The 18,618-nt window shown below is 37.0% G+C and overlaps 1 protein-coding gene across 7 annotated transcripts in view; it reads right to left on the bottom strand.

Annotated features, from left to right (window-relative positions):
* KLF5 (Kruppel like factor 5) overlaps positions 1 to 18,618 on the bottom strand; it is a 71,422-nt gene that overhangs the window by 6,499 nt on the left and 46,305 nt on the right. The window contains exons 1-4 of one of the 7 annotated variants that reach the window (XM_031958469.1): positions 15,990 to 16,200; positions 15,720 to 15,832; positions 7,975 to 8,848; positions 6,613 to 6,672 (exon numbers count right to left, since the gene is read on the bottom strand). In XM_031958469.1, the coding sequence (XP_031814329.1) occupies positions 6,613 to 6,672; positions 7,975 to 8,848; positions 15,720 to 15,737 (952 nt within the window). In that variant the 5' untranslated portion in view covers positions 15,738 to 15,832; positions 15,990 to 16,200. Of the gene's footprint in view, positions 1 to 6,612; positions 6,673 to 7,974; positions 8,849 to 10,018; positions 10,389 to 10,917; positions 11,282 to 11,555; positions 11,606 to 15,719; positions 15,833 to 15,989; positions 16,258 to 16,747; positions 16,824 to 18,618 lie in introns of those variants that run through there. The other 6 variants (XM_031958473.1, XM_031958471.1, XM_031958472.1 and 3 more) reach the window with 6 other exon arrangements.

Raw genomic sequence — 18,618 nt, 5'->3', positions numbered from 1 at the left:
TTTTGTTTTTTTGCTATAGGCAATTAAGGTTAAGTGACTTGCTCAAGGTCCCACAGGTAGGAAGTGTTAAGTGTCTGAAACTAGACTTGAACTCGGGTCCTCCTGACTTCAGGGGCTAGTGCTCCATCCACTGAGCCATCTAGCTGCCCCATAAAGTAATTTTAAAGTCATTTCAAAAGGGCACATTTTGCTTTCCCAGTTAAGACATTCTATTCCACAAGGATTTGTTTTGTTTCCATGATCAACCACACTCTTACTGAGTGAGACTGAAATTTCAAATTTTAGACTGAATTGTTTAAATAGAATCTTAAGAGGCTGTTTTTGTGACCAAGGTTTATATACTTGAACCATATTTCTAAACTGTTACTTAGCATGAGGAAAGTTACATATTACATGTGTGCTTGCATGTGCAGAGGTAGAATTCACACCAGGTTTCCCTTGACTTCAAAGGTATTGCACTATGCCTTTTTCATCATCTAAAGATTTTGCCTCAGATGCTACTAGAGAGAAGCCTGGAGAGAGTTACACGAATGGATGCTAAATGAAGTGAAAAGAACCAAGAGAACATTGTACACAGCAACAGAAAGATTATGTGATGATCAATTGGGTGGATGGTGGCTCTTTTCAAGAGGTTGTTCAGGGCAATTCCAATAGACTTGTGATGGAGAGAACCATCTGCATCCAGAGAGAGAACTATGGGGACTGAATGTGGATCACAACATAATGTTTTCAAACTTGTCTGTTGTTTGCTTGCTTTTTTTCTTTTTGATCTGATTTTTCTTGTATAGCATGATAAATGTAGAAATATGTTTAAAAGAATTGGACATGTTTAACCTATAGTGGATTGCTTGCTTTCTAGAGGAGAGGGGAAAGGAGAAAAATATGGAATACAAGGTTTTGCAACAGTGAATTTTTAAAACTATCTTTGCATGTATTTTGAAAATAAAAAGCTACCATCAAAAAAAAAAAATTAAAAAAAAGATTTTGCCTCCCAGTGTGAAGACACTGGGTTTCGTTAACAGAACCAATAAAACCCTTCTGGATCACTGAAAAGGATTTTGAGGTTCAGGTCTAATTGATCCTAGTTATAGACAGTATAGAGCCCTTCAGGTTTAGCCAAGTATTGGGGATCTTCCTAAAACAGACCAAGGGTGTGTCTTACCAAGATACAGTAAAGCAGGAAACTTATTTTTGTAATGAGTAGTTTTTATAACTTCTGGTAACAAAGTTTCTAATAAGATATGTTTTTAAAATACAATTTCTTTGTGAATAAGAAATATCACAGGCTATTATTCTATATATGAATTTTTCGAAATATTTTACATTGATTTTTTTTTAAAACAGAAAGAACCCCAAGAATCAAAATAGTCATCTGCCTACCTCACAAGCAGGAAAAGCACTTTGTGAAGTGAGATAATATATATGAATGACATAAATGACTGGATTACTTTATAAGGTTCCTTCTCATCCTTAAAAGTTTAAATTTGTTTATAGCATAGTCACACCTTCAACTTGCCTCTCAACTTAAAGTCAGGTGTGTCATCTTCCAAATTGATGGTATACCATCTATTCAAGAGTTAGAAGGATGGGGATACTAATGTAAATTACATGACTTTCCCACAGTCTTACAGCTTCTATTTTAAATTATTAACATTTATTAAGCACTAATTTAATGTGCTAGGCACATCCATGACTTCCTAATTAAGGTCATCCTTTTGGATTATCGGGTATTAAATATAAAAACATAAAAACAAAATTATTCTTTTCCATTCTAAAAGCTCCTTTTGAAAAGTTTTTTGAATGATAAAATTACTTTAAACTTAGTCAACATGCTATCTTTAGATCTTATATTTCATTCTATAGAGGACTGCATTTCAAGGTCATCTCTAAGAACTTTTTACTTCTTATGTAAATACTCCCTTTTTTGGAGTTTGGGCATATCTGAATGTGATTTTAATGCTGTAGGCAATTTCTAACAAGGTAAACTCTTTTCACCAATTGTAGATTAGACCCATGATATATAGTTTCATAGGTAGACTCTGAGAATAACCTCTTCACTTTTTCATATCTATTACAGAGCTCTATAATTTCCATAACAAAAAAGGAAATTCATTCTATAGATACCTAAGTTTTTTAGACCTTTTACCAGTTTCACAAAGTACATGATAAAACTGTAGTTGTTCACGTGTTGCTGCTGCTGCTACTACTACTACGACGACTATGATGATGATGACTACTACTACTACTACTACAACAGCAAAATCAAATTTTATGATAAAAATATCCTATTGACAAAACTGAACACACTGTATGCCTAGAACTGTGCCTGACACATAGTAGACCTTTAAAAATGCTTACAGAATTGAATACAATTTCCTAAGCATTTCCATATGCCATTATCCACAAAGGATAACAATACACATAAATGGATAATAATTCCTAAAGAGAAATTTATCAATATTTGAAATAAATTCAGTTATCAAAATATTAAGGTGAAACCCCTGACAACCTTGAGTTGATTTGCCAAGTACTAATCCATTCTTTGAAATAAAGTATTTTTAAATCATTTCAGGTCAAAAGCTTTCTTTAAAACTAATGCATACATCTATCTACATATGTATATTATATGCAAATATTAAATATACATACTCACCTACACATCAGAAATTAACTTAATCAGTTATATAGCCATAAATTTCAATTTCCTCATTTACAAAATGGTGCTAATACTTGTACTTGTTGGCAAAGTAAAATTTTCGTAAAACTTTAAAGTGGCAAATAAATATGATCCAATTTTTCAAGAATAAATTTTAATTCACTAAATGCATCATAACTCAGTAATATATTGGGGGATGTCCTATCGAAGCCTAGAGAGTTGTTTGCTTCTTTATTAGATGCCCCTGAGACTTAAGGCTTTTTTGAGGTCTTATCTTGGTTTAATCTGAAGAGTAAGTAGGCTCTGAGAAAATAGATTATGGTCTTTAGCACATGAACTTGGTATCATCTTTTGATTACTTTCAAGGACTTAATGTTAGTTTTCTGGTCTGGGCCATGTTCTAGATCATTCAAGTTAATGAAAAAATAACCTTTAACTGAGTGAGAGGCTTCCAGGAACAAATTTCCCTTCTTTACATACAAGATGGCATTGGAATAATTTCTAAATGTTAGCTAAATTTTCAATTAATACAGGATCTTCATGGGACTAGAAAATATAGTAAAAAAAAAAAAAATACATGTGATATACCAACTGGAAAAAAAAGATCACTTAAAACAAAGGGCTTTAAAAAAAAATTCTTTTTCCCTGCAAAACTATTTAAAACATGGCCAACACCTAATGGAAAAAATAGTAATCAGCTTGTTGCCCAAAATACTGACTTTTATAATACCTTTTCAATTTTCTTTTAAGCTAACACTAACAAAACAAAACAAAAAAGGGTTTTTTTTCTCCATCATGTTACACTGTCCTGAACCCTTTATTGACTTTAAATCTAATTTTAAAATCTTCCAAAAAAACAAAAACTTGAGTTAGGCGAATTCATGTATCTAAGAAAGCCATCAGTTTGCAATGATTTGGTTCTTTTCTCTACAATTTATGGTAACTTATATAGCAAATTAGGTGGATGTAAGGAGGATCAAGAAGATAAACAGAAAAAAAACAAAGGATTTAGGATTTTAAAAGAGCATTTTAGTAGGACTTCAGATTAATAGGAGTATGAAGGCACAGCTGTTAAAAGAAATTAGAGCTTACACTTTTGATGAACTTTTATTAACTATTGACTCTGATACCCAAGGATCAAGATTTCTTAACTTTTTTTGCATCATAGACTTACTTTAGGAATTCTGGTGAGGGCTATGGTCTCCTTCTGAGAATATTTTTCAATATATAAAACCGACTAGGATTCAAGGAAACCAAAGGTTTAATATAACTTTTCTAAGCCCCGATTTCCACTTTTATAAAAATGAAGCCTATAATATTTCTATTATCTACCTCCTATGATGTGAGGAAAAAAAGAAATGCTGAGTTACTGTCTTAAAAACAACACTTTTAAATATTGTCCTAAATAGGCTAAATTTAATCAGTGAGAAATGAAACAAAATTTACAAACTAAGAGTAAAAAAATACTTTGATAAATTAATAAAAATGATCAATTTACCCAAACCTCAATAGGAAAACAAAGTGCATCTTAACTTGCTTAAGGCAGACATATTTGACACAACTGGTAGGGGGTGGGGAGCATGCAAAGAGATAGCACAAGCAAATTTAAAAGGTATTGTCTAGGAACTCAGAATAAGGAGAAAACAACTTCAGTGCTCTATGACTACAGAAGAACGGGTTTAGCCAGATGAACAAGTCTGCTAAAGCCCTCCCCAAGGCATTTGAAAGACTATCAAACAAAACTTTATTAAACTGGATTACATGGCCTGACTCGTTAGATGTTGAAGGAAAAGCTTCTTAGTTAGTAAATAAAAAAAAATTTATGTTGTAAATCAAGCCAGGAATGATTTTATTTCAAAAATGTTACTTTGTTTTAAAAATTACAGTCCACAAAGAAAGTCACTGTTAAGAGTTGTTTGTTATCAATATGCTTTAACAGGTCAAGTTCCTGAACCCTACACATCAGCACTAAAAGTTTTAAGAGTGCTAAAAATCTGACAGGGTTGAAAGGCTATTTAGATACAATTGGCTCCAACTGGGCAGTGTAAGATAATTACATAGTAATAACCAATTGAACTACAACCTCTCTTTACCATAAGATTTCAAAATCTTTATCAATTTTGCTCCCTATTTCAGACCAAAGACTTTCAAAGTCAATCATCATCATCATCATCTTATAATCCAGTAAAAAGACTCAAGATTTTTTTCCAAGTAAAATATAAAGGCCATATGGGAAAAAACAGTTATCTACTCTTTCTTGGGTTTTTTATCATATATAGGTGTTCAACATTATCTTATGCCTAAACTTCATTTTGTTAATTTTTCTTGATTAACAAGCAGAACAAGATTACTTAATTTTTATCTTTCTATGAATTTTGCACATAGTAGGTCCTTCATATTTAATAATTTCTAAAAAGATTTTAAAAGTTATTGCATCAATATCATGTCACATCCAGCATCAGCCAAAACAATCTGCTATTTTTAAGTGTTAGGGAAGATGTCTCTTCATTTCATTTTCAAACTCAATCAATCAAAAGGCCAAGGACTCTTGAATAAAAATATCTCATCTATTAGAAAGTGTTTAATATTCTAATACATAGTGTTGTCAACTCTAGAATATAAAGTCATGACTCCTGCCACAGGTACAAAATGTCCGCAAATCTATTCCTATTAAAGTCTGTTCAAGCACTGACCTTTGTTCAAATGCTTTTACTTCTTTAATGCAGCAGTTAGAGATAACTACTTCATTTATCAAAACTCAATTTCCATAGTAACATCTAGCCTGGGGAGATTCAAGTCTTTACACTAATCCAGCAAACCATTCAAAGTAACTGTTGAATACTCTAGTTTCCATAGCAATGACAGAATAATACATTTTGCTAGGTCATTGCTTATATTAACAAACTTTTTCTTTCAACTTCAAGTAATATCAAATTATTCAAATCGTATCTAACTCTCTTCCCTATCCTAAATGGAGGTTTGCTTTTAAACTCAGTTTTAAATAATACTTTATTACTTCATTATAAATATACTAGCCGTAATATATACTATCAATAGCACTTGCCTAAAATTATAGTATTGCTACAAAGAAATTATCAATGTTATAATTTAAAAAATTAAAAAACAAATAGTTTCCAAGGCTATGGAAAAGATGCATTTGTGTGTATAGATCTTTATATTCATTATCTATAGATATATACATATATACACACATACATATATATAAAAAATACAAAAATACTTTTATTTTTAAAGGTTCTAAATATATTAGTTACACTTTTCTAACTTGGGTAAGTCTCAGATTCTCTTTAAATAAAATATTATGTCATCTCCCCATATATCTGAAAGAAAATAAAAATAAAATTCTTGACTTGCAAACTCTAGCCAATTCCTGACCACATATTTTAATATTTTAACCCCACCTTTCTAGGTCCCACTTGCCTAGGGAAAAATGAATATTAAAAGGGATATTTTTAGCTGAACTGAAGAAGGTGAAACCTAAAAATATTAGCACAGCAATTATATCTAAACAGCTAAAAGAAAAAAATTATTTAGTAATTATGGTGACAGATCACCAGATAAATTATTTCCCAAAGGAGAAAAATTTGTTTTTTTTTTTTAAACAAAGCTTTAAACCTGAAATAACATGTGCCACCGAGGTTTTTAAATCCATTAGTAAAAATCACTGTTTACATTTTTAAAGAATTGAGAGCCAAATGACAGGGCCACCTCTTCTTTTAAGACTCTTTCAACCATTCTGGAACCATACTGTCCTGAATGTTTTAACTTAACTAGAGGCTTGAGCCAAGCCCATGCTGAAAAGATAGGCCATTAAAAAAAAAAAAAATAAAGTTGACAGGAGAAAGAAGAGATCAAACAGGTTTTTGGCTTTTAAAAGGATGAATACCACTTACAATATTTACACAACTCCCAGAATTAACTAGAAAATTACATACCAGTATGAGTCCTCAGGTGAGCTTTTAAATGGGAAGACTTTGTATAAACTTTTGTGCAGCCTAAAATAAGAAGGGAGAGAGGAGGAATAGCTTGTCATTTTGTAAATTCTTTTGAAATGTTTACGGTCTGATGATTCAATATTTAAAAATCAAGACAAAACCTCTCATATTAGACTAATAAGTATGTAAGTTTTTTACATTTAAAACGAAGTTTTAAATTTTACAACAGTCAAAAACACATTAAGAACTTGTTCTTATACAAGGTCATTATAAAAATTTACCTGGAGACCCTAGTTATAACTAGAAAATTCTGTTGACATTCCAGTAGATATTTAGTAACATATCCTTAAATTAAAAAAATTTTCATATGTCCTTTAGAGTTAACAACTTAGTTATTATTGCCCAAGACTACAGCAATTTTCCATATGTCTACATTTGTTTCTTCATTCAGCATTTGTCATGCCATATCATGTACCACAGTAAATAAATTACACCCTATATTAAAAGGCAGAAACTATCCTATGTCAGCAACTTGTCCAAACCTACATTGTGGTAGTCATTTCATATTTAGGATCACATATGTAGTTATAAAATAACACTATTAGAATCCCATTTTAAACCATTAAAATTTAGACTTCTTTCCAGGTCAAGAAAAATGAAATGAGGGCAAGGAGGTCTCACTTTCCTTCTCTTCTACCCACCCAAATCTCCCTCTCCTCCAAGATCTATTTTAAAATATTCAAGTAACTAGGTTAAATTTAAGCCTAGTTTCAAAATATAATTTTAAAAATTGTCATCTTCCAATGTAGAACTTAGGAGCACATCATATTTAATCATAGTATGTATGGTAATGACAGAAAGAGAAATTTTCCCTTACTTCAAGAATTGGTATGTGATGTACACATATAGATGCATGGTTTAGGTTCACAGTTCAAAGATTAGAAATTCAATACTTAAATTGAAACTTGACAAGTTGTTTAAAATTTGAGAAAGTTCCAGTAAATTGTCAGAAGTACTGACAGGATTCCACTTTTACATATACTGTCTTAAATTATTTCTTTAAGGATTTTGTATTTTTGTTTTTGTCTTTTAGAAGGTGACATTTAAAAACACCTCTCTCTCCTGCCTGTCTTCTACCTCCCCCCCCCCCCCCCCAAACTTGAGTTTTCATGCCAGTACCTATTATTAGCAGTTAATGTCTTTGGATCCTAAATTTGATGAAAGAATAAAAATAGGGAGCCTGATCTTGTTACTGACAAGTAGTATTTTTCCTAAGAAGCTTTAATCTTAAAATTGAAGATTAAAAGAGCAACAAAAATGCTAACTATGATGGCTGGTGCTCTACTAGGTAAGATGACTTACCAGGATAATCACAGTAGTGGATTCGTCTCTTCTCTAGATCTGGGTTACTCCTTCTATTGTATCTGACTGTTTGGATGTTCTGTGAATTAATTGGCAGGGTGGCTGGTATATTTGGATTGTGAATTGCCAGTTTAGAAGCAATTGTAGCAGCATAAGAAGGAGGGGGTGTTAAATTCTGCAACATCTCTGCTTGTCTATCTGGACTTCCAGGCTCTGAACTTGGTGGTGAAGGGGGGAAGTAAGTGGCCTGTTGTGGAAGAAACTGATTTGGCATTGTGTATGTGCAGGGGGGCATACCCTGGAATTGCTTCATTGCAGTCTGTGGAACAGCTGAGGTGAGTGTATTAAGGCCTGCCATGGCTGCTGGCATGGAGACATTAAGTGTGTCCATTACTGCCGTCTGGTTTGTAGAACTGGGCATATCTAAATCCGGTGAACTCAAAAGTTGGTACAACTGGCCCTGCTGGGGAGTGACAGAAAGGTGAAGATCTGGCGTTGGAAGTTCTTGCTTGATGAAAATGTTGTTCACATCTGGAGTTGCAGTCTGGTGAGAGCTGAATATACTGGTGAATTCAGGGAGAGCCTGAGTTGGGGCTGGGGCAGGGGCAGTAGTTTCACTCTGATGGCTGAAAATGGTCACAGGTTCTGTCTTGATGTGGGTTACGCATGGTCTCTGAGTTTTGTACAAGCCAGTTCTCAGGTGGGTGATGTCAGGGAGGAAGACATTCATGTTGATACTGTAAGGTAACCCTTCACTGTCCGTGAAGAACTGGTCTACAACTGAGGCACTGTCTCTCCTGTACTTCTTATGTTCTGGGATGATAGTAACTGGTGGAAGCTGAGGTGTCAGGTACTTCTCCATTTCACATCTCGTCTAAAAAAAAAAAAAATTCAAATGCACACACATAATCCACCTATTTTTAAAATCATTTAGGAAAGGAAGTAAAACGTGTTTTTTAACTCAGAGGATGGGGGGTAAGTACAAAACCCAATATGGACCCCTGACTATTCCAGTAAAACACATTAGTGCAAATCTCCTAGTGAGCTATAAATATAGCAAGACATTTACTCCCGCCAATCTGTCTTTCATAATCAGTTCTGATACTTGATTACACCATTACACTATAACCCCCCAAAAATGACCCCAGACAAAAAACTAAAGGAAAAGGAAACATAAGAAAAAAGGAAGCAAGAGTAAGTATCATTCCTTTCTGATGCAATAAAGCATTACCCATTAAGAAGCACATGATTTTGGCCCTATTAGCTTATTTCAATTAAAGCGCTGTATTGCGATATTGTATTATGTTTTCCAGTCTTCTTCATCATATACTTAAAGATAATTTTTAAAATAAGAAAAGCTATGTTAACTTCAACAAATTACAGTCTTTAAAGGCTATTTTCTCTTGTCAAAAAATTAAAATATTCAAAACAGAACACATCCCTTGGATATTTTCTCATGATTTTGTCTTTAAAAGTTTAAAGAAAACTTGTTTTCCCTGCCAAAGTGACCTCTGAACAACATATATGATTGAACATTTTTATCAACAGAACCAGTAACAGGTTAATATGATAATGAAATGTTCCTATTCATATTCCTATCTTCAACAGATCTTTAATTACCTAGGGGAAAACCATTCCCTTGGTATAGTGGTGTTAAGGAGCCCGTGGGTGGGTAGAGCCTGACACATTACCAGCACAGTCATCAGCAAAACATTTATCATGTACTCTTCATAAGACAAATGCTACATTCCCCCTTACTCTGTAAAAAGTACAGCCATACCATATTCCTTGAGTAACCCCAAAACACACACACACACACACACACACCTCTCTCTACACCTGAATGGATACACAGCTCAGAAATGTGAACCACACTATTAGGGAGTCCTTTTCTAGTCCTGCCTAATTTCAGGAGTTTCATTTCTGGACTGGATTCATTTATTGTGGATCCGGATTTCCCGGACTAGTCTCCCATTTAAAAATAAAAATTAACACGCGCTCCGAGCCACATCACCGACGAACATGACATTACCCTCTAACAGACCTGCGACATTACTCCTCCCCAGTAGAAGGTTGTGTGGTGAAACACACAATACACCAAAAGGGGCTATGAAATAGAGAGGATCTTGAAATAAAACTAAAGTCAACTCCTCCGTGCACTGAGCAGCTCCCGCGGTGGTTAGTGGTTTCTGATTTTAGCTCTTCCAGCTGTTTGCATGTGGGTCTGTTTCCAACTTTTTTTCGGGACGGGCTGAAAGTCCCGGGAAGTTTTTTCTGGGCTATATGACTCTGTGCGTGGGCGAGAGAAACAGGCGGTTGCTCTAATTCTGCTACTAGGCAAGTGCAAAGCCAACTGCCAAGCTTTCAGCACCGATCCAAGAGGAAATTTGCGCGCACACTCCGGGAAAACGACTCCCGGATTCCCCCGCAGCCCCTCGCGTCTCCCTCCCCGCTCCCCCACCGCGAGCCTAGGGCAGGTTAAGGAAGGCAAGAGCGGTGCGTTAGCCTCCCAAGGAGAGCCTTCCCCAGCCGCCCAGTCCGCGTTTCGGCTTCACGTTACAAGGTGGACGTAGGGAAACCGTTCCCAACGCCAACACTCCCCAGCAGGTACTCTCAGGAAAACGGGGTTCAGGTGGAAGTTGGGGGGTTTTGGGGGGGGAGCGAGAAGAGAAAATCAGAATCAGGGCTTTAAGGTTGTTTCTTTTTCCTCCCAACCGTAGAGACGCATGTTAAATAGACCCCCCCCCCCTCGCTTTTTAAAGCTTCCGGGAGGTTTCGCTCCGTGACCAGGGTGTCCCGGACGGCCCCCCGACTTTCCGCCCCGCAGAGGCAGGGCGGCGGCCCCCCTCCCCCTCCATCCACGCCCTAGCGCCACTGCCCCTCCGGCCCGAAGGGGCGAGTTACTGCGGGACACACCCGAGAGGAGAGCGCGCCTCTTCCTACCTGGACCAGTTCCTCGGCCGGGAGCCTGGCGCTCCCGGGCTGCTGCTGCTGCTGCGGCGGCGGCGGCTGCTGGGGATGGTGGGCATGGTGGTGCGGGTGCTTCATCTCCTCCCCGGGGAAGAGCGCCGCTTCCCGGGCCGCGTTCCCGGCCCCCAGCACGGGCTTGAGCTGGGCGAACACGGGCTCGTCCTGGGGGGGCGGCTGCTGCTGCTGCGGCGGCGGCGGTACCGGCCCCAGCCGAGCGCTCATGGTCAGCACCCTCGTAGCCATGGCTATGCTCGCTCGCTCGCTCGCAGGGCAGCTCCGGGACAGAGCCGCCGCTCGCTCGCTGGGCAGAGGCTGTGGACCGAGCGCGCTCCCCCGCCTCCGCTCCGACCCCGCGGCGAGGGCTGGGAAGTTTGGGGGTGGGGGAAGGGAAAGGGGACACACCAAGAGGTGAGGGAGGGAGGCTCCGGGCGCTCCCACCGACCGACCCCGCCGAGCAGCAGCAGCAGCGGCGGCGGCGGCGGCGGTTTAAAAAAAAACAAACTCCCAACAACAAACAAGCCCAAAGTCTTCCACTCGCGGCACGCGTGAACTCCGACTTCCCGTCTTCCGGGCTGCCACTTTCTCCGCCGCCCCACCCCACTACTACACACCCCGGGATTCCAGCTCCCACGGCTCCACGGTGCAAACGCCCGTACCTGGCCCCGGCTGTCTACTGACACATGATGCCCGCCTCTATTTCACCCTACTCCAGGGAGGCGGGGCTTCGCCTCTTGACTGGCGGGGCCAGTGGCTTATCCGAAGGTTCCTGGGCCGGCCCTGCGTGGGCGGCTAGCCTATGAGAGGGAAGAGTCTTGTTAAATTAAAAAAAAAAATAGGCCCCGCCTTCCTGCTCTGGGACCGCACCCCTCTCAGGCCACGAGCGGAGCATCGCGCAGGCCAGCGGCGCAGTTTGTACACAAGTTCTCTGACAGATTGTAGAGCCCGGGGAAAGGAGGGAGGGGAAGAAGAAGGGGGGCGGGCTGGGGGAGGAAAGGAGGTTTGGGTGGAGACGCCGGGGGCAGATTTCTTCGGACTGTTCTCTCCCGGGATTAGAGGGAAAAAGAGTTTTGCACGTCCTAGGTGTTGTGCAAGGACCTGAAACTCAAGAGCTGAAATCCAGAAAAGCTACTAGGCGGGGGCTCCGAGCTTGTAAAGCGCAGTGAAATTAGCGGTGGGTGAAGTGGTGCTTCCAATGGAAAACCCGTGCCGTGGGTGATAGACGAATTAATTAAAGAGCAGCTCCTTCTTCAGGAGCCTTTTGCAAGCAAAATAAAGGAGGACTATTTTGCATCAAGGAAATTATAGCAAGGTGTTTGGTTTTTATTTTAAAACTCTTGCAGGAAAACCTAGTCCCGTTTTCCCTTTAGAACTTTAAATGACCAAATAAAGTTTACTGCCTATTTTTACGAAGGAGTGGGTCTAAGGCATAAATTTAGCATCTATTAGTATTTTCTTTTAATACATCTCGAGACCATTAGAAATGTATGGTGCATTTTTAATCAGCACATTTAAAACTATGTTTTAGTTACCACAAAGGGGAAAAAAATCAGTAAAAATAAGGAGAGTGCAAGATGTTTAAAAAAAATAATTATTGGGTGATTACCATGCGCTTGTTTCAACATTTAGATAATGCCTTGGTGCCTTTCATTAAAAAGGATAAACAAGGTGTGCTCAGTAAGCCAGAGATACAGAGTAGCACTGAACTGAAGGGACCTAAATCTTGAAGAGAGTCAATAACCCTAGCGATTGGCTGTTATTAACAGCCTTTGTTTTTGTTGTGGAAGGTGAAATTTTACACAGCAAATAGCCAAAGAAAACATCTCCCTCACTTGATCCTTAATGTTCTTGTATACTGCCTTTTATCCACATTTTTAAAGTCTTATGAAATACACTGTTAGAAAAAATTCTAATCTATTAGATACCCATTGTACAGATACATGTATATAAATACTATTTATCATTTACGATTTATATTATACAGTTACATATTCCTCATTTCACAGTAAAACAGAGGTAGGAGTGAGGAATGTTCCCAAAACAAGCTTAAAATGCAGTGAATAGTTGTAGTCGAATAAGAATCTTCAAATTTCATGATTTAAATAAAATAATAGATCTATGAGAAAAAATGAAATGTACCCCATAAATAGATTTTTTTTCTCTCACAATCTACTCAATTCTTTATCACGCCTGTAATAATTACTTATATGGAAAGGTTAATGATTGTTTTATGTTTGGAAATTGTAATTTGTAAGATTAATACTAAAATATTTTAAGGGAACAAGCCTCACACTTCCTATCCATTTCATGAGGCATCCAGTTTTGCTGTAGTACACAACTTGTTTCTTTCTCCAGATAATTTGCAAATTAATTATAGAATTGATTTTGTTATTTAAAATGATCCTCTTTACATAAATTGTTGAGAGATTTTTTTTTTTTAGTCATTTGGACTGAATTTTAGACATTTTAGACTTTTCTAAGTCTTTTGACTGGCAAAGCTTTAGCATTTCATTACCGTTTCTATTCAAAACTTTTTTTAAAAAAGTGTACTTTACTGATTTTTTACTTTCTTACCTTCACTTTCTTACTACTTATTTAACCAATTAAATCCATTTAAAAAACCTTTTTATTTACTTTTTTTAGTTTGAACTACAATGATCTACTATTTCAGTCCAAATTATCATCATATTTGACATTATTTATAACAGTAGAAAATGCCATTCACCAAGCTTTTTTCTCGTGTACATTTGAACCAAGTTTTTAATCAAAAGAAAATTACTGATAAAGTTTTTCTTTTGTCTTAACAAAAAACAAACTTTCTATAGTCTTAATTTCTCAACATTCTATCTTTCTTAATGAATATAGATATGATCATAGCTACTGATGTGCTTTCAACACATTTATAGCGTAAAAGCTGAATAAATTCTTTTCTAGCTTAAATGCAGAGCCATTTATTCAAATTAAGTTTCTGGCATGAGGTTTCATTAAATAGTGCTACTACTTTAAGTAATGGTTTCTCTGAAATGCCCAGATCTGGCAGTCTCACAGAAAATAACTAGCTTAGCTCTCTACAATAGTACGGAAATTGGAAAGTAATCCTTTACTGAAACATTCGCCATGCAGATCTGAACACATAAAGAGCATTTCTCACAAGCATTTTTGTTGCTGTTGAGTCAAACATCACGCCAGTAGAAAAATTTTCTCTAAAGTTAGCTTAAAAGGGTTAAAACTTGATAAATATTTTCAACTGCTCCAGGTTCTCCATTGGCATGGAGCCAGGCAGTGTGAATGGACAGATACTCAATTGCTTTGAACTTTTCTAGTTCTTTGCATTCCTTCCTGCTTAGTAGTTCTGTACCATTAGGGTAGATAGGAGAAAACAAAAAACAAATGTCAGGTTTCAGAAGTCAGTGAGTGGCCTGGCAATAGTGTGTTGCTGAACTGCCATAAGAAGGATTGAAGCAGAAAAGGAGTTAAGGAACTGAGATAGGAGGTAAATAGTAGAAGTAATGTGCATGCTGAAGCCCTTAGTCACTGGGCACCACAGATTTAGTCTTAGAATAAACCCTAAGTGTGACTATCTTTACGGGAATAAATGTTCCTGAATGTGTGGGGGCTGTACAGGCATTTATGATTGGGGGAAGAGGAGGGGTGGGGGGGGGGGGGGGGGGGGGGGGGGAGAGAGGAGGAGTGGAAAAAACGTGGATAAATAGCTCCTGAAGATGAGATGGGAGAATTGTGAAGGCTGCCCTGCCCCAGTGAGACCTTCATATCAGGACAAGGAAAAAGAAAATCTATATTCAGATGCCTGGTAAAAATATCAAGGGTTGCTGGAAAATTAAGAGGCTTAGACTCTTCTTGGTGAACTTATATGCCTGTTAGTACAATTTTCCACTGACTTTTAGAAAAGAGATGACTAAAATTGTCCCTTATTTTTGCGAAATAATAATCAAATTACTTAAGAGATTTAGAGGGGCATTCATTTCAAATTAGCTAGTGATCACTGGGGCTTGAGTGGGGGGCAGAGTAGAAAAAGAGAAGTATAAACAGTAAAAATGTTCTTCTCTAGGAGAAAAGAAATGAAGATTATTTTACAAAAAGTTGTTGTTTAATACTTATTGATTGTCCACGGTGAGTTAGGATCTGGGTCGATAATACATTCATAAGACAAATGCAGTGTCCTCTAAGATGGTATTTTACATATACATAGAGAACAGGACTGGGATTTCATTAAGTAAAGGAAACTCCCTTTGCCCAAGCAGGCAAGTACCTTCTATGCAATTTATAATCTTAGAGAAGTGCCTAGAACACTGAGAAGTTAAACAAGTTGGCTAGGGTCAAACAGCCAGTAAATCAAAAGCATTTCTGAAACCTAGATCTTCCTAGATTCTAAGCCAGCTTTCTAGCGACTTTTCCATGCTGACTCTCCATATAGAAATATTAGTAATAATAATTTTTATTTACATATTAATGATTTGCAAAAGATTTTACGAGCCGTAACTCATTTGACCTTCACAGCTCTTTGACACAGGTGCTATCAGCTGGTGAAAATTTAATTTCATTTTTTATTATTCACAAAAGGAATCAATCATTAAACATACAAACCCCAATAAACCTACATTCCAGTTAATAATGGTCTGAATTTTAATAATGGAAATGTAAAGAACAGTAAAACCCTGTTTAGAGATCTCCAGAAAGAAAAATTTGCATAAGTGCAATGCAGGAAATCTTTATAGATCTGAAGTGATTAAAGATCTTTTGATTCATCTTTCCCTTACCTTTGTTTGCAGAAACATGTGTAATTCCAAAGAACACACAACATCATTTATGAACTTTAGTCATAACCTCATTTCCTTATTAATTAGAAGTCCCTTGATATCCTAATCTTGTTCTGGGTAGAAGAAAGTAAAATTAATTTTATACTTAAGTTTGTAATTTCTGTCTGTTTTTCATAAGGTACCACCTGATAGCCATGCATTTTGAAGCTCAAGCTCTAATTTTTCAAGTCAATCTTTAGGATTCTCACAGTGTAAAACAGTAATTTTTACCTTTTCTTCAAGTTGACCCTTCTCTTGAAGACAGGAATCAATTTTTCCACCCTCCTATCACACGTTGGGCTGGCAAAACACACACATAATGGAAGGCTTACGCCATTTTATAGGCCAAGTATAGTGTTCCTTAAACTGTATTTCAATTCTGACTCTGAACAGGCTGGGTAAAAAAAGACTAATCTAAAAAAAAAAAAAACCTCAACTGCTACTGCTATACCCAACAGCAGAGTATGAGGGGCTCACTTTGAGAACATTTAGAGTTGCCACATCACCCACATCACAATGGGCAGAATTTTGAGCCAATTGCCAAGCACTGTGACCAAAGCAGCAGCAATGCTATGCATGTAGCAGGCACTCAATAAAGACTTTTTGAATGAACTGCCTGCTGGCCACTAATAGAAATATTCTTTTGATCACTGTACTACAAATAAAACTTGTAAAGATGACACTATCAAATATGTCTCTTTCATGTTTTCCACTCCAAGCAAACTGAACAAATGTTGATTAAGCACCTACTATATTCAGAGAAATATTTTAAGTGCCAAACGGAAAAATAAAGAATAAGATATGGCTCCTGCAACCTCATGGAACACACATTCTAAAGGGTAGCTGTAACATGTATGCAAATAACCATAATACAAAAGAATATCAGAAAGAGTCATAAGAGTGGTACCACTTGTTTTCCATTAGAAGTTCAAGGTTTAGGAGAGATTATTACTAACTGAAGTATTCAGGAGTATCAAGGAAGGGCTTACTTTTGAGCTGAGCTTTATAGGATGGGTAGTATTTTAGTAGATGGAGATGAGGCAATGGGGACATGCAGAGCCTTCTAGGCATAGTGCATATAACAGCAACAACAAAACCAACAGCTAGCATTTATATAGAGCCTATTATGTGCTAGGGACTGTGCCAAGCAGCTTACAAATATTTTCTCATTTGATCTTTATAACAACAGTGGGAGGGGATTGCTGCTATTATCCTCATTTTACAGCTGAGGAAACTGAGGTAAACATAAGTTAAGTGACTTGTTTAAGGTCACACAGCTAATAAATGATTGAAGAATTCTTCCTGACTACAGGCAGGTCTGATTCTCTTATCTACTGTGCTGACTAGGTGACAGGAATGAAGAGTGATGGGCAGGGATACATATGGAGTGGAGGGAGTGGGATTCTGGTAAGATATTAAGTTTAACATGAGAAAAATTTGGAGAGGTAAAGTGATGATACGTTGTAGAAGGCAAAGTCATGGAATTTTATCAGTAATGGGAACCACTGCAGAGTTTTGCTTTTCTTTTCATAATACTTTCTTTGGTTTTTCTCCTCTATACTTATCTCACTCTTGAAACTGTTATTTGTGTGCCCATCTCCCCAGCAGGTATGCCATAAATGTATGCTACATGAATGAATACATGGCTAAACCAGTACATCAGGAAACTTAATCAGTAGCAGTATGAAAAATTAGAAGATGGAAGGGTGAGAGACTGGAAATACAAAAACCAATTAAGTAAGTGGCTATTACAATATCAGGTAAGTGGTAATCATGGTCTATTCTAGCTTGGAGACAACTAGAATAGAGGAGATAACAGATTCATGGGACATCAGGGAAGTAGAATTAACAGACTTTGGCAATCAAAGAACTAGAATGCAAACTCCTTGAGAGCAAGAAATATTTTCCATCTTTCTTTGTATCTTTAATGTTGACCACAATGTCTGATAAATAGCTGCTTATTAAGTGTCTGGAAAATGGCATCCATACTTAGAAAAAGACCAAGGAGATTTCATGCAGATCAAAGCAAACTATTTTTATTTTTTTGTTGTTTTTTTCTCATGATTTTTCCCTCTTGTTTTGATTTTTCTTTCACAACACAACTAATATGGAAATATGTTTAAAATTATTGTACATGTATAATCTATATCAAATTGCTAACTGTTTAGGGGCAGGAGGAGGAAAGAGAGGGACAGAAAAAATTTGGAGATCAAAACTTTCCAAAAATGAATGTTGAAAACTATCTTTGCATGTAATTTGGGGGGAAATACCATTAAATAGGAAAAAAAAATAAGTGTCTTGAGTTGGATCAAGTGGACAACTGATTGGATATAATAAAAGGTGAGAGAGAGGGAGGAATAAATTAAAAATAATATTAAGGCTTTAAGCATGCATGCATAGGTGAATGATGGTTCACTTGACAGAAATAAGAAAGTAAGAAAGAGAAGTGGGTTTTACAGGAAATAAATATGGCTTTGGACTTGCTGAGTTTGAGATACTGGTTCAGAGAGATATCCAGTAAGTAAAGGAAAATGTGATTCTAAAGTTTAGGAGAAAAATGAATGGGGATTATAGCTTCATGAGTCATTTGCACATAAATGAATTTGCCAGAGAGAAGATTCCATGCAGCATTTGATATTGTGATCCATCCTCAACTGAAATTTTTCTCTTCTATGAGTATTAGTGACAATGCTTTTGTTTTTTTCTTATCTTTCTGACTACCTATCTTGTTTTCTTTTACTGGATCATTATCCATCTGTCCCCTGATTTTGGGCTTTGTCCTGGATCTTCTTTTTTCTCTCTATATTCTCTCTGTTAGGGAGATCACTATATCCCATGGGTTTAATTATAGTCCTTTCCA

This window comes from Sarcophilus harrisii, chromosome 3, assembly GCF_902635505.1.
Source record: "Sarcophilus harrisii chromosome 3, mSarHar1.11, whole genome shotgun sequence".
Classification (NCBI taxonomy): Eukaryota; Metazoa; Chordata; class Mammalia; order Dasyuromorphia; family Dasyuridae; genus Sarcophilus; species Sarcophilus harrisii.
The sequence above is the reverse complement of the archived record's forward strand: the minus strand, read 5'-3'. Positions and strand labels throughout refer to the sequence as shown.